This window comes from Ziziphus jujuba, chromosome 1 (assembly GCF_031755915.1).
Source record: "Ziziphus jujuba cultivar Dongzao chromosome 1, ASM3175591v1".
NCBI classification, from domain to species: Eukaryota; Viridiplantae; Streptophyta; class Magnoliopsida; order Rosales; family Rhamnaceae; genus Ziziphus; species Ziziphus jujuba.
The window spans coordinates 43633916-43648220 of NC_083379.1; the positions used below are offsets into that span (position 1 = coordinate 43633916).

The 14305-nt window shown below is 33.1% G+C and overlaps 1 protein-coding gene and 1 long non-coding RNA gene across 2 annotated transcripts; one reads left to right on the forward strand and one right to left on the reverse strand.

Moving 5' to 3' along the window:
• Positions 1-253: 253 nt before the first annotated feature.
• On the reverse strand, positions 254-4661 carry LOC132803449 (LRR receptor-like serine/threonine-protein kinase IOS1). The gene is made up of 13 exons (XM_060816543.1): positions 4369-4661; positions 3706-4243; positions 3144-3625; positions 2886-3024; positions 2730-2801; positions 2564-2635; positions 2385-2465; positions 2011-2159; positions 1699-1922; positions 1481-1610; positions 1298-1363; positions 988-1177; positions 254-859 (listed from the first exon to the last, which is right to left on the reverse strand). The coding sequence occupies exons 1-13, from the start codon at positions 4466-4468 to the stop codon at positions 445-447; spliced, it is 2658 nt and encodes an 885-aa protein (XP_060672526.1). The 5' UTR covers positions 4469-4661; the 3' UTR covers positions 254-444.
• A 1283-nt stretch (positions 4662-5944) lies between these two features.
• Positions 5945-6843, forward strand: LOC132799712 (uncharacterized). Its single transcript, XR_009634499.1, has 2 exons — positions 5945-6188; positions 6640-6843. It is a non-coding gene; the product is annotated as an uncharacterized LOC132799712 (long non-coding RNA).
• The last annotated feature ends 7462 nt before the right edge of the window (positions 6844-14305 follow it).

Below are 14305 nucleotides of genomic sequence, written 5' to 3' on the forward strand. Positions count from 1 at the left end.
GTGGGCTGATGCATGCACAATTGAAAGGCCCATTATCTCCTGACATGTAACTTGAGGGACAAGCTACTAAAATTCTGTTATCCTTTGAAAATTAAACCATGGGGAGAACACAGCCATTTGGGCCCAATGACCCAAAACAAAATTGTTTAATTTGTTTTTCATATGTTAAAATGGTTTCTCAAGTTTTATCAATTTAATAATTACAAAAGAAAAAAAAAAAAAAAAAAGGAAAACGTATTTACCCATAAAGTTTATAATATATTTGTCTATAAGAACAAAGCTAGCTTTTTATGCCCTAATATATCGATATCCACAAATACACAAAGACAATGGATGATGAACTAAAAATGAATACAAATTACACCAATATTGTTCATCTTTAAGCATCACACTAAGATATAAAAGAATTTGAGGCCAAAAAAAAAAAAAAAAAAAAAAAAACTGCTATCTTGCTAAGGGATAAATCAGTTCAGTAGACGAATCTATAGATATCATTTCACTGGAAGCTACCAAATCAGTCGAAGGGGTGTGGTTCTTTCGAGCTAACTCCATTGCTAAACAATCTTTTAGTTCAATTACCACTTCATTCATGCTTGGCCTTTTAATGGACATTGAAGATAAACAAACCATTGCTATTTCAACAGCCTTCCACACAGAATTAACATCAAAATCTCCCTCTAATCTTGGATCAACCAAGCTTCTAATATCTCCATCAGCAAGCACATGACCAACCCATTGGCTTATATGAGTTCTCTCTTGAGTTCTACTTATGGCAGGTTCGGCGGTGATTATCTCTAACAGAACTACTCCAAAACTATAAACATCGCTTTTCTCATTTAGCCTATTTGTTATGTAGTACCTGCAACACAAATCATGACAATTGAATTTGCCTATTTGAAAAGCAGTACATTTGCAAAATTCTTTATCAACCCAAGTTTGTTTTGGTGGATAAAAGTTCCATAATATTGTCAAAACACATAAGCTTACTCTGGATCAAGGTAACCAGGGGTGCCAGCAATAACGGTAGAGACATGAGTGCCACCTTCCGTTGGGAAAATTCTAGATAGACCAAAATCGGCTAATTTGGCTTGAAGATTGTCAGCTAACAGGATATTAGGGGTCTTAACATCTCTGTGGATTATAGGTGGCTTACAACCAATGTGCAGATACTCCAAGCCTGCATTTTTAAACCCACATATTACTTATGAACAATTATAAGGAGAAAAAATTAAAAAATTAAAAAAAAAACAATACTGAAACTAAATAGGTGAAAAAACAAAGTGAAGTTATTGTAAACCTTGTGCTGCATCCAATGCTATTCGAAGTCTTCCTTCCCAACTTAAGACACTTTGGCTTCCATCTCCTATACAAATTGGTCAAAAAATATGACATTTTTAACATGCTTTGGTTCCTTACTCCTCTGAAGTCAATGGAAATAGGAAAAAAAACAAAAAACAAAAAAGCAAAAACAAAAACAAACCTGCAGAAAGATGTGATTCCAGATTTCCATTGGCCATGTACTCATAGATAAGAGCCATGTTGGTTCCTTCATTGCAGTATCCGACAAGGCTTGTCAAATTTCCATGATAAACTTTCATTAGAAGTTTAACCTGTTATTAGAAATCACCTCTTATACACCCGCTATGAATAAACTAAAAAGTTAAGTTTGTACGCATATATGAGTCATGGAATATGTACCTCTGCTTGAAATTGTTGATACCCCTGAACCGATGAAGAAGACAGCATCTTCACAGCTACTTCAGTGCCCTCTATGTTGCCATAAAAGACTGTACCAAATCCTCCTTTACCAAGAGTTCTCTCAAAATTATTTGTCATTTTTAGGACGTCAGAGTATGTAAATTGACATTTTTTAGGCTCCAATGAATCATTTTGGACTGTCAATCTCGAACCTAGTCTCATATCTGCTAAAAGCAACATGGGTTTCATAATTATATTATAAGAAATTTTTCCTTTTATGTTCATTTCAAGGATTAATGAGAAAAATATTACCATATTTCTTTTTTCGTTTTAGGATGATGAAGATAGCCGCTGCAGTTAACAGGACAGCCAATGCACCAATTGATGATACTATTGGAATGATAACATTGTTCTTCTTTTTGCATGAAAGGGATGCACAAAGATCTTTATTGTCTCCAACGCTATCATGTTAACAAAGATGAAATAGTTTTACCAAGGTTATTGTTGCACTTGAAAGTGGTATGTTTGTAGACTGGAATAATAGAATTAAGTACTGAAATATCTCCTCACTTATTTTCATCAAATATCAAGCTTTCAAGTAATATGTATTTGTACTTTTACAGAGTTCAGAATTTCTGTATTGGTGGCAGTAACATGGGTCCAAAATTTTTTGACAAGATACATACCTTAATGATAGAAAACCACTCTTTGACCTTTCAATGAGTTCAGCTGGAACAGAACCATTGAGCATGTTTCCATTCAATTTTCTGTCAAAAAAATGATTTAAAAAATTTGAATTCATAGCTTTCTAAACTCTTGGAATGAAAGTTGCAGTACCAAATTCTAAATCTAAATTAAAACTTACAGGACTCTCAAGTTTTGCAATTGAGAGAGAAATGCAGGAACTGGCCCTGTTAAGCTATTGTTTGATAAATCCCTGAGATGAGCGATTTACATAAACTTCATTATAATTGTAACAAGATATGAGCTAGCAAAATTGGACACCCAATATTAGTAGTTTTAGTACTTACAATGATTGTAACATAGTGAGACTGGATATGTATGAGGCTATCTCGCCAGTCAATCCACTTGATGACAAGTTCCTAATTGCAATTTCAAAGTAATTACATCAATCTATATATCTAACAACCGAAACATATATTAATGGAAAAGAATTATAATCTTACAAGGATATGATTCTAGGCGTATCAGAATCTTTGTAGCTGCAATTTAGACCTGACCATAAGAATGCAACTGGAGCACATGGATCTCCTTGCCAGTTTCTACTTACTCCATAACTTGACTTAATGTTGTTGATGGCATCAACTGATATATTCACTTCCAATGTTTAATCATTCATTGTTACAACAGCCATGCACCATATATATATAATATAGAAACAGAGAAGCAGAGAAACAGAGAAACATGTGGCGGGGAAAGCATACCATCATCTTGTTCTGTTTCTGGTTGGAGGAATTCTATCACCCTATAGACTTCAAGGGCATTAAGGATTGGTGGGAGAGTTGAGTTGTTCACCCGAACGAGTGAGAAACTAAAATTTGATGCTGTGGAAGCTCGGGTGCTGTACACAGAGTTTGCCTCCAAGTAGCCTGGGGAAAAAGGTTCATCAAACCACGACTTCCCATTCAGAGTGATTTCGAATGCTCTGGACTGGTTGGATTGGAGCTGTTGAAGTTCAGCAAAATGCATGTATATATAATATTTCTTAGTTTCATTCAGGGGCTCCCAAAAGAATTCCAAGGGAGCACTGGCGTTCAATGGCACCACGCCGGTGCTCATCACAATAGATGGTGGCCGGAAATCAACCTGGGCATCTGGATGATTTACAGTAAGCGAGGTTGTTATCGTGGTCCAGTCTTTCTGTGTGTAGGGTGTCCATAGGCGATCATAAACATCGTACGGATACCTTTTAAGAAATAGGCAATTTAATGAGAAACTTTTAATTTAACTCTAAATTAAGGAAAACACAATTTAATTTGTTGTTACCTGTATGATTTATTTGTGGTTGAACCAAAATCCAAGCGGTAGGCAAGTGCCAATGAGCCAGTTGTGGTAACATAAGTTGTATTCTCGAGGGGCCTCAATTCTAATGCTGAAATAAAAGGTGTGCCAGAGTTGTTGTTTACAAGACAGATTTGGAGATGGTCTTGCGAAGGAATATGTATGATTTCCTTGAAGGTAGCTGAGTTTACTGAGTTGAAATTCACTGTGTCCCAATAATTAGGACCCAAGTGAAGATCGAACTGCGGTAGCTTATTTTGGGCATCATAATTGCCATAGAGAAAAGTGGTTCTGATCAAATACTTGGTAGCTTTTGTAACGTTTAGCGTGTAACAGTTTCGGATTCCTTGAGGGAAGCTTCTTACAAATGCCACCTGCTGTTGGAGGTTGGCTTTATATTCTGCTGATATGCTATTGCTTGAGCCAGTGTTAATGAAAGGTCTGTCTGAAATATAATTAATCTTTGTTGTTGGTTCTGAGTAACTGGAGTCTTTTGGAAGCCCACAGTCTAAGCTAATGAACCCTGAGACCACACCACACCAGCAGAGGAAAAAGAAACTAGTTTAGCTGCATATGTATTTATATATACGTATGGTTATAATAAATTACCTTTCCCCAAAACATATGGAGATTTTAGAAAATCATTACCGGATTGGTCCTGCTGCGCTTGAAGAGGATGTAGAAGATCAAAAAGAAGAGGCAATAATATTGCATACAAAAGGCGTTTGAAAATTTTCATAGCTTTCATGTCTTAAGGTTGGCTGCTAATTAATTAGATGCACTTATAAGCGGCAAAACCGTTTCTGTCCATGAAATTGAACATCTTGTAATAAAATATGTATACGACATGGTCGTTTCATGGAATTGTTCTGAAAAGCACGCTGTTCTCTGCGTTTTAAACAGTGAAAAGATTTAGTTGCCAAAATTGACCAATTAGTAAAATCGCCTAAACTCATATTGGATGCGACCAGAGGAAGTTTCAATGCATCATGGTAAGTTGTGTCAGCTCATAGATTTGTTGGCACTTTATATTAATTGATTGGTTGCATTGGTTAAAAGGATATTCTTTTTCATACTTTTATATGATATGTATGGCATTGAAACTACGGGACGTTTTACTACTTTGGTGTCACCACTCACCATGGACAAAACTCTAAAATAATGTATGATATCATATGTAAACTATATATGTATAAACAATGTTCATTTTAACAGCAAAATTTATTGAAATTGAAAGAGAATATTTATAATTAATTATTTCATTTCCTCTATATTAATTTTATAAAAAAAAAGCAGTATAAATGTTTTCTAAAAAAAATATTAGAAGACAAATTGAACCATGCATGTGAAAATCGAGGAAATTATTTAGTAATCTTCCCCAGTTTACAATTAGATGAGAAGACCAAAGACCAAAATCAAATAATTAATACCATTAACTAATTTCTCATATCACAATTATCATTTTGATTGGGTGGCACTTGGCTTGGCGCTTTCTTCGCCTCCCCCGCCACCACCACCACTACCAATTTCCACTTCTCTCTCTAAACAAACCTCCAAAAAACTCTTTCTTATTTTCTTTTTCCATTTTTTTGTCGTTGTTCTTGGAGAGTTTAGAATCAATCAAGCTGTGGGCTGCGCATAATATTTCAAAGTCCTTATATCCAACAATTTCCTCGCATCTTCGATTCATTTTGGTGATAGAATAGTGAACAAGTTGCAAATAGACACTCTAATCTATTAAATAAAACCCAAGACTATTTAATCTATGAAAAGAGAACAAAAATTGAAGATATTTTAGTGTTAATAAAAAATTTAAAATAACCAACTTGTCCATATAAGAATATAATAAATAAAAACTTCTAAAAAATTTAATTTTTGAACAACTGCAACATATATATATATATATATATGTGTGTGTGTGTGTGTATAAATTGTACTCTTGATAACTATTAAATCTGCATTTAAATGAGAAAATCAAATCTAAAAATAGAATTCAATGATTATCACCTTAATTTAGTAAAATAAAATAGATTTATTTAAAATCGATTATAAACTTCAATATTTTTGTTCACAATTTAACTTAAAAAACATCGTATAACTAATTAAAAGCTACGATGAAACTTATGATAAAAAAATGAGGAATTTGACCCAATGTCCTTCTTTCATGGCCTCTAATGAAATATACCCCTCATTTCTTAGTTTTTTTTTTTTTTATCTACCCTCTACTTCCCATTTTATCCCCAATGAAAGTAAAAAATTACTTTACTTTCCTTTCTTCATTACTTCAGTCCGAAAAACCCAGAGTCTTTAGTTTCTGCACTCAGCTTTTCTATTTTTCTTCATTCCCCAGAAAACCCACACACAATCTCATTAAGAAAAAAAAAAAAAAAATCCATGCTCCATCTCCCTGCATCTCTTACCTCTTCTCTTGCAAACATATGAAAGACTAAGGAAAATTTGCGTTTGAGGTAAGGATCTATGTATTTTGATTGTTTTTTTTTTTTTTTAGCTTGGATTTTTGCTTGATTGGTGAAAGGCGGAGACGATGATTGGAATGGAGGAAACTAGTCGAAATCAAGTAGTAGTAGTAGTAGTAGGTTATACAATTTAGTGGGGTGATTAAATATTATGAGTATGCTTTAGGGTCGGTTTTCGTATTGCTTTAAGGTTAGAAACACTTCACAAGTGTTTGTTGAATTTTCTGATTGCAACAGAATATTAAAGGAAATTGAAAGAAAAGAAAGCCCAAAAAAACAAAATTGAAGAATAAGTAGAAAGCAGTTATGGTTAAAATCTGCTTCAAATGTTGAATCATTTGTTTTCTTGTCTATATGACACTCACCATCCTGCTAGATATTATAATTTAATTACATAACTTCATTTTGATTTTATGTTGGTTTCTTGTTTATGGTTATGAAGGTGAGTGGTAGTTTTACAGAGGAGCTTCACTTGGAAAGTTTGCAGCATCAAATAGAAAGTGATCTTATGCCAAGTGCCCGATGTGACCAAAGTGATTCTTATGGTATCCTTTTAGTTATATGTTCTATGGCGAATTATATAAGTTAACTTCTTCTTTTTTTGTTTACAATTAGTTAATATTTAAAAAAGATGTTATACCTACTATATGGACCATGAGGTATACTATCTATGTTGTTTAGTTGCCTTAATTTCTTTCTGTTTAGTTTTCAGCCAAGGTTGGAATTTCTTAGGCTTGGCTGGTGGAACATTATTAATTTTCAAGTTGATTACAAATATGCAGTTGGGGGTAGCATAGGTGAACTGTCTTATACTAACTCCTATTTTATGAATTTGAGGTTGGTTGCGGAGATGTGGTATTAGTTTGCTTGTGGTTTTGTATTATAGGCTAATGGCACTCAAAACTTCCATGATAAACTGATATTTATAGATTGAGAAACCCATACTATTGGTTACAATTCCAAAAATATGCTTGAAAATGCCTTAGGTCAAGTGCATATTGTTATCCTTGTGCACTTGATTATGAGGTTGATGTAGTGTCCCTCCTTAACATATGGAAGTTGTAGGTTTTCTTTTTTTTTTTTTTTTTGTCTAGAAGTAAAAATTGCTGCCCCCACACCCTTTCTATGAATTTCATGTAACAATTGGTGTATTACTAGAGTGGATATCATGATGGTCTCATAGCAAGAGAAGAAGCTGTAGCACAAGAGGGATTTAATATTGGCTTTAAGGAATCAGTCCTTGTTGGGTACAAATGGGGTCTAGTTAGAGGTGATACTAGGTAAAAGAAAACAAAAGAGGAAAAGAATTTGAATGCTCTGTTGCTTATAGAGTTGTTAATGAAATTGCTATAAGCATATGATTAAAAAAGAATTTAAATGCTCTGGTGCTCATAGAGTTTTTAATGAAGTTGCTATAAACATGTGATTAACTTCTTTTCTCTGCTACTTTTGTTTTCTTGTTTTGTCCAATCTGCATCCCTATGAACTGCATTCACTTTAGTTCCTGAGGACTAGAAAGAGAGCATTTAAATTCTCAATATGGTAACCAAACTCTTAAAGACATGAATTGTATGGTTGCTCTTCATAAGGGTTTGACAACATGGGCTAAGTGGGTGGATTCTACTATGAATCATAGTAAAACCAAAGTCATCTTCCAAGGAATTTCTCTTACCCACTACCATTAAGTTTACTTCTTTTCCATCACCAATTTTTTTTTTTGAAAACCAAAAATTAATTTCGTGAATTTTTCTGATGCTTTTTTTTTCTTTCTTTTTTTTCCTTTTCATATTTAGTGGCAAGGTATTGGAATGAGCTAGGGGTGACAAACTGTGGAAATGAGACAAAACTCCTAAGTGGATCAGTTATCGAGGTGGATTGCCCAAGGCATTATATGTGGTGAAAGATGTATTAACTGGAATGAGAAAACATGTTCATCTACTGAACATAACAACTTTATCACAACTCAGAAAAGATGCACATCCTGGCTTTTATAATGGCTTTAGGCGCATGGACTGTAACCATTGGTGTATTGCTGGACTTCCAGATACTGGGAATCAACTTTTTATGCATTCCTCATAATTGTCATGCTTGTTCTGGTATTTTTAGTTTATAAAAATGATCATACGGTTGCTTAGGTCCTTCCTTCCATATATCACCATTTTTAAGGGAATCAAGTTTCAAAACAAAACCGTTCTTTTCATTTTCAATGTCAACCAGATATTGAGAATTAAACATCATTAATGAAACTCTACAATCCTGCATAATTTAGAGTATTTAATATATTCATAATTTGAACCATAAATTTGCACAACTCTTTGATTTTTTTTTCCCTGGTAAATATGTCATTTAATGGCCCACTCTTTAATTCTTTGGTTGTTAAATATGTCATTTGATAGTTTCCTGACCTTGCATGTTACATTAGTATATGAATCTTTGAAAAATTGCATGGTGATGGAGGAATGAGGCAAGGTTGCATGAATCAAACATATGAGGGATTCAAAGTGGGTGAGACTAAGACAAAGTTATGAAAAAGTTCTCAAATTGTTATAAAAATTTGATTATCGTAGGGCCTTCGGTAATTACCGATGAAATCTACGGTAGTCAATTTGTCCTTGCTTGAAAAGTTATTGTAGGTTTCATCGGTAATTACCGAAACTCCTATGGTAATCATATTTTATCAATTTTTAGCCCCCACAAGTCCCCTAATGTGTGTTAAATGCAAAAACATGCAAAAATACTTTTTTCAATGATCCTAAGGAGAAAAAATCCTAAAATTTCTAAAAAAATTCTCAAATTGGCACAAAAATTTGATTACCGTAGGGCCTTCGGTAATTAACAATGAAACCTACGGTAATCAATTTGTAGTTGCTTGAAAAATTACCCTCGGTAATCCATTTGTTTGTAATTTTCTCATTTTTTCCAAATCTTTTGTGGATTCTTTTGTTAGAATCATTAATAAAATTATATTTAGCATGTTCTTGGTAGAAACACACATTATCGAAGGTTGTCGGATTGAATTGTGATGATTTGCTTTGCAAAAATTGAACAAATATATATTGAGGCCACCAATACAATATTCTTGCCATACCATTATTTTCTTGTTGACAACAAACCATCAAATATACCATATATGTAAAAGGCTAAAATATAAATATAAATATTTGGACAAACATATGTATATATGGTATAAATATAAATACTACCAACAACACAGTGGCCAAAAAAATATATAATGATAACAAACTCTTACTGATTCGAATTTAAAAGACACATGACAAAAACATTACAAGTTATCATTAACAAAATTTGAATACAATTTTGTATTATACTCAATCTATGTAGTATGCAATTAGAATGATTGTTAAGCTATTCTTTCCATTGCATTATTCTTAAGGGTTCTCTATGAAGGGAGTTGCAGATTGTCATAGCGGATGAGAGACTTAAGTACAAATTAAATGGGAAGACAAAATAACATGTTAAGAGCCGATTATGTGTCATGGCATATCTTTGAACAAATTGAATGGGAAGACACAATAACTGTGATTTTTCTTTGTCTTCGAAGGCCAAAACGATGTCGTTTAAGACTGACCCTAGTAGTAATGTTATTCAGTTCCTGTTTGTATCATACTCAATCTATGAAGATGTAGAATAAAATTTATTAGATAAAATAAATTTGAAGTCCACAATTAGAGCTCCAACCTTATAAGGACATTCTCCAACCTTATACCAAAACTCCTGTCCTCATAGTAACGACGTTCTGAAACAAGAAATTTGAAGTCCACAATTAAAGCTCCAATGAAACAAGAAATTTGAAGTCCACAATTTGTAGTGGTACATTTCAAGCATGTGGTCTGAAACTAATTAAATGGGGTCCTGTTCAATGTGTAAAATGAATTAAACAGGGCAAAAGAAGAAAAAGGAAAACTTACTATAGCCTTGAAATCAAAACAAAAATAATAGAGGAAAGAAATAGTAAAACACACTTGCCTTCATGAACATTAAGGTAAGACCCAATTCCATTTGGGCCTGTACCATGCCGATAATCAAGATCATTTTTCCATAATGGAACTCGAGCAAGAATGTCTAGGGCATTCCCTATAGGAAAATGAACATGTACCTTCCTATCACAAACTTACAAGAATATGGTCAATACATTTCACCTAAAATGAAATACATTATTTGAAAAAGAAAATAAAATACCATTCGTTCCATTAGGAAATTGAGCATTCCCAAGTGCAATATGACCCTTAAGGACCTGCAAAATGAAGCAAACAAAATTACTTTGCAATACTTGAAAAAAATATAATAATAATAATGATAATAAAAAGGAAAAACAAAATAGATTAGCACTTACTGTAGTATAGCATGGTTTCTCATGTTCTGATGGTTTTCCAAAATGAACTGTCCTTCTTACATCAGTTGTTCGATGTAAGTGCTGCATAAATGCCTATAAAGATAACCACTTATAAGTTAAAAATGTATCAATAGAAAACATAGTCTATCTAGCTAAAATATTTAATAAAAATAAGTGCATGAATGTAGTTTGTAATTTTTACATAATCGTTACTAGTCAAGTACATATAATAGTTAATTATAGCTAACAAGCCTTCGCTCCTGAGTCAAAAAGATATATATTGTCGGGATTAAACTCAGCACAAGTTTCTACTTGTGACGCATAATGGATGATTGCAGCATTTGGACTAACCAACGAAATAGTAGGAAAACTTAAGCCTCTAAAATGCTGTAGATATAACAGAAAAGAATATCTCTATCATGACAAATTTTGTAAGAAAAACACATTCCTCTAGTGTATTACATAATTCAAATTTCAGTTGCTAATTAAAGCAAAGCCCTAACATGTAATGTATAATCAAATTAGCTTCACTTTTCAAAGGATTTTTTATCAGACCCATGCTATGCTAACTAGAAAATCTATCAAAATTATCATTATTTGGTCCATAAGATAAGAAACAAACATAAAACTGTTTTAAGGAATGGTACCCCAACATTTTCAACTATATCACTTTTTAAGAAGAACATTTAAAAGTGGTTGATAAAGTATGAATTAACATATCCATGTCAAAGTTCATTTAAAAGTGGAATACCCTTTGTTTCTCTTCATATGTTGCACGAAACACACATTAGGGGACTTGTGGGAGTCAAAAAATTTGTCAACTGTAATTACCGAAAGGCCCTTGATAATTACCGATGAAACCTTTGGTAATTTTTCCAGCAAAGACAATTTGATTACTGATGGTTTCATTGGTAATTACCGAAGGCCCTATGGTAATCAAATTTTTTTTTGGCAATTTTAGAACTTTTTTTAACTTTATAGGGATTTTGCTATTTAGAATCATTGATGAATGTATATTTTGCATGTTGTTGGATGAAACACAAATTAGGGGACCTGTGGGAGTCAAAAAATTTGTCAACTGTAATTACCGAAAGGCCTTCGATAACTACCAATGAAACCTTTGGTAATTTTTCCATTTAGGGCAATTTGATTACCGATGGTTTCATTGGTAATTACTGAAGGCCCTACAGTAATCAAATGTTTTTGGCAATTTTACAACTTTTTTCGAACTTTATGGGGATTTTTCTGTTTAGGATCATTGATGAATGTATATTTTGCATGTTGTTGTACGAAACACACATTAGGGGACTTGTGGTAGTCAAAAAATTTGTCAACTATAAGTATTGAAAGGCCTTCGGTAATTACCGATAAAACCTTTTGTAATTTTTCTAGTAAAGGCAATTTGATTACCAATAATTTCATCGGTAGTTACCAAAGGCCTTACGGTAATCAAATTTTTTTGTCAATTTTAGAACTTTTTCTGCACTTTATGGGGATTTTGCTGTTGAGAATCATTGATGAATGTATATTTTGCATGTTGTTGCATGAAACACACATTAGGGGACTTGTGGGAGTCAAAAAATTTGTCAACTGTAATTACCAAAGGGCCTTTGGTAATTACCGATGAAACCTTCGGTAATTTTTCCAGCAAGGACAATTTGATTACCGAAGGCCCTATGGTAATCAATTTTTTTTGGCAATTTTAGAACTTTTTTCAAATTTTATGGGGATTTTGCTATTTAGGATCATTGATGAATGTATATTTTGCATGTTGTTGCACGAAACACACATTAAGGGATTTATGGGAGTCAAAAAATTTATCAACTGTAATAACCAAAGGGCCTTGGGTAATTACCTAGGGAACCTTCGGTAATTTTTCTAGCAAGGGCAATTTGATTACTGATGGTTTCATCGATAATTACCGAAGACCCTACGGTAATCAATTTTTTTTTGGCAATTTTAGATCTTTTTCCGAACTTTATAGGGATTTTGCTGTTTAGGATCATTGATGAATGTATATTTTGCATGTTGTTGCACAAAACACACATTAGGGGACTTGTGGGAGTCAAAAAATTTGTCAACTGTAATTACCGTAGGGCTTTCGGTAATTACCGATGAAACCGTCGGCATCAGTAATTACCGACGCACCATCCGTATTGATTGTTTTTTAAAATGTTTTCACTTCTTAAGGTCTGTTTCTCTCTTATTTGGTTTCGGATAAACACTATTTAAATGTTTTCACTTCTTAATGTATTTTTTTCTTTAATTTTGTTAACGATTATCATTAATAAAGCTAGATTTAATACGTTCTTGGTGGAAACACACACTATCAAAGCTATCGGATGGAATTGTGGTGATTCTTTTGTGACGGTGGACAAATGTCAACTACCGACGATGCATCGGTAATTACCGTTGGGCATTAATAGCATCCTTATAACAGTAAGAAACTTACAAAATATTGAACACAAAATGATATTTTACTAACACAATACGATAGATGACTTATAAAAAGGAAAAATGCAAATCTAAAAGAAATTGGAAGAAGCTTTCAAGCTGGGAATATTCTACAATCTAAAACTAACTAAATTTTAATGCATACCATTAAAACAAGTTCAAATGGTCCCAGGAATTTTAATCTTTTATCTATATGATTAAGTTTGGGGCTTTGAGATTTTATATCATAACAGCATATGGTTATATAGATGGGGTCTATTTAAGCATTAAAAGTGCCCCTTTTTTTTTTTAATGATGAATTAAAAAGATATCTCCTGCTAGATACTATTAGTACTAAAGGCACTATATCAATGGTCCCATATGCCAAATGGCCATTACAGAGGTATAGGACCTTACGAGACGATAAAAAGGTAAATCAAAACACAGCATAGTTGAATCGGCTTTTTTTTGCCGTGCTGGTGGTCAAAGTGGCTTGTCCAAACGAAGGGTAGGAACAAATATAGCAGATAATTATGAAACATAAGTACGTTAATAGACAAACCTGCCCTTGTCATCCAAGCCCAATAAATTATCTCCAACTGGCCCCTACAACAAATGACAATTGGATTTTGTTACGTTTGAAGGAGAATGACTGTCTACATAAGGAGCAGAGCTCGTTTAGATCTTTATAGAAACTTAGTAATGCCAAAAAAAAAAAAAAAGGCAAAGAATAGAGGTCCCACCTTAATTAAGCAGATGTTGGGGGACAAAGAACCATTTCTATTCCATGACACAACTAAGCAAAAATCCTTGTATCAAATTAAAATTATTTTGTTTTGGAAAGGCTAAAGAATGAAGATGATAAAAGCAAACATCATAGAGATATAACGATTGAGAGACACTAATTTTCATTTTCATTCTTTTTGTTCCATAATAGAAAAGAACAAAATAAGTAAAAGAGTACTTACCAACGTGTATAATATATATACATTCTTGTATGGTTCGTAAATTTTTTATCCCCTCTCTGCAATCTCACAGGTTTAGAAAAATTACCTCTTCAAGTACCTTCTAACCTAAATTACCTTTTCAAGTACCTTCTAACCTAAATTACCTCTCCAGAAAAATTACCTCTTCAAGTACCTTCTAACCTATATATTAACACTTCTTCATTCACTTAAGATATAGTCCCTTCGAAAAAAAGCAAAAATGTAACAGCTGGTTTTTATTTCCTTCTAGTGTCTCTATATGCTCTCTCCCCTTTCAGATTAAGAATGGATGCAATATTAAATTTGTTTCACAACTTGAGAAACCAAGCGGATAC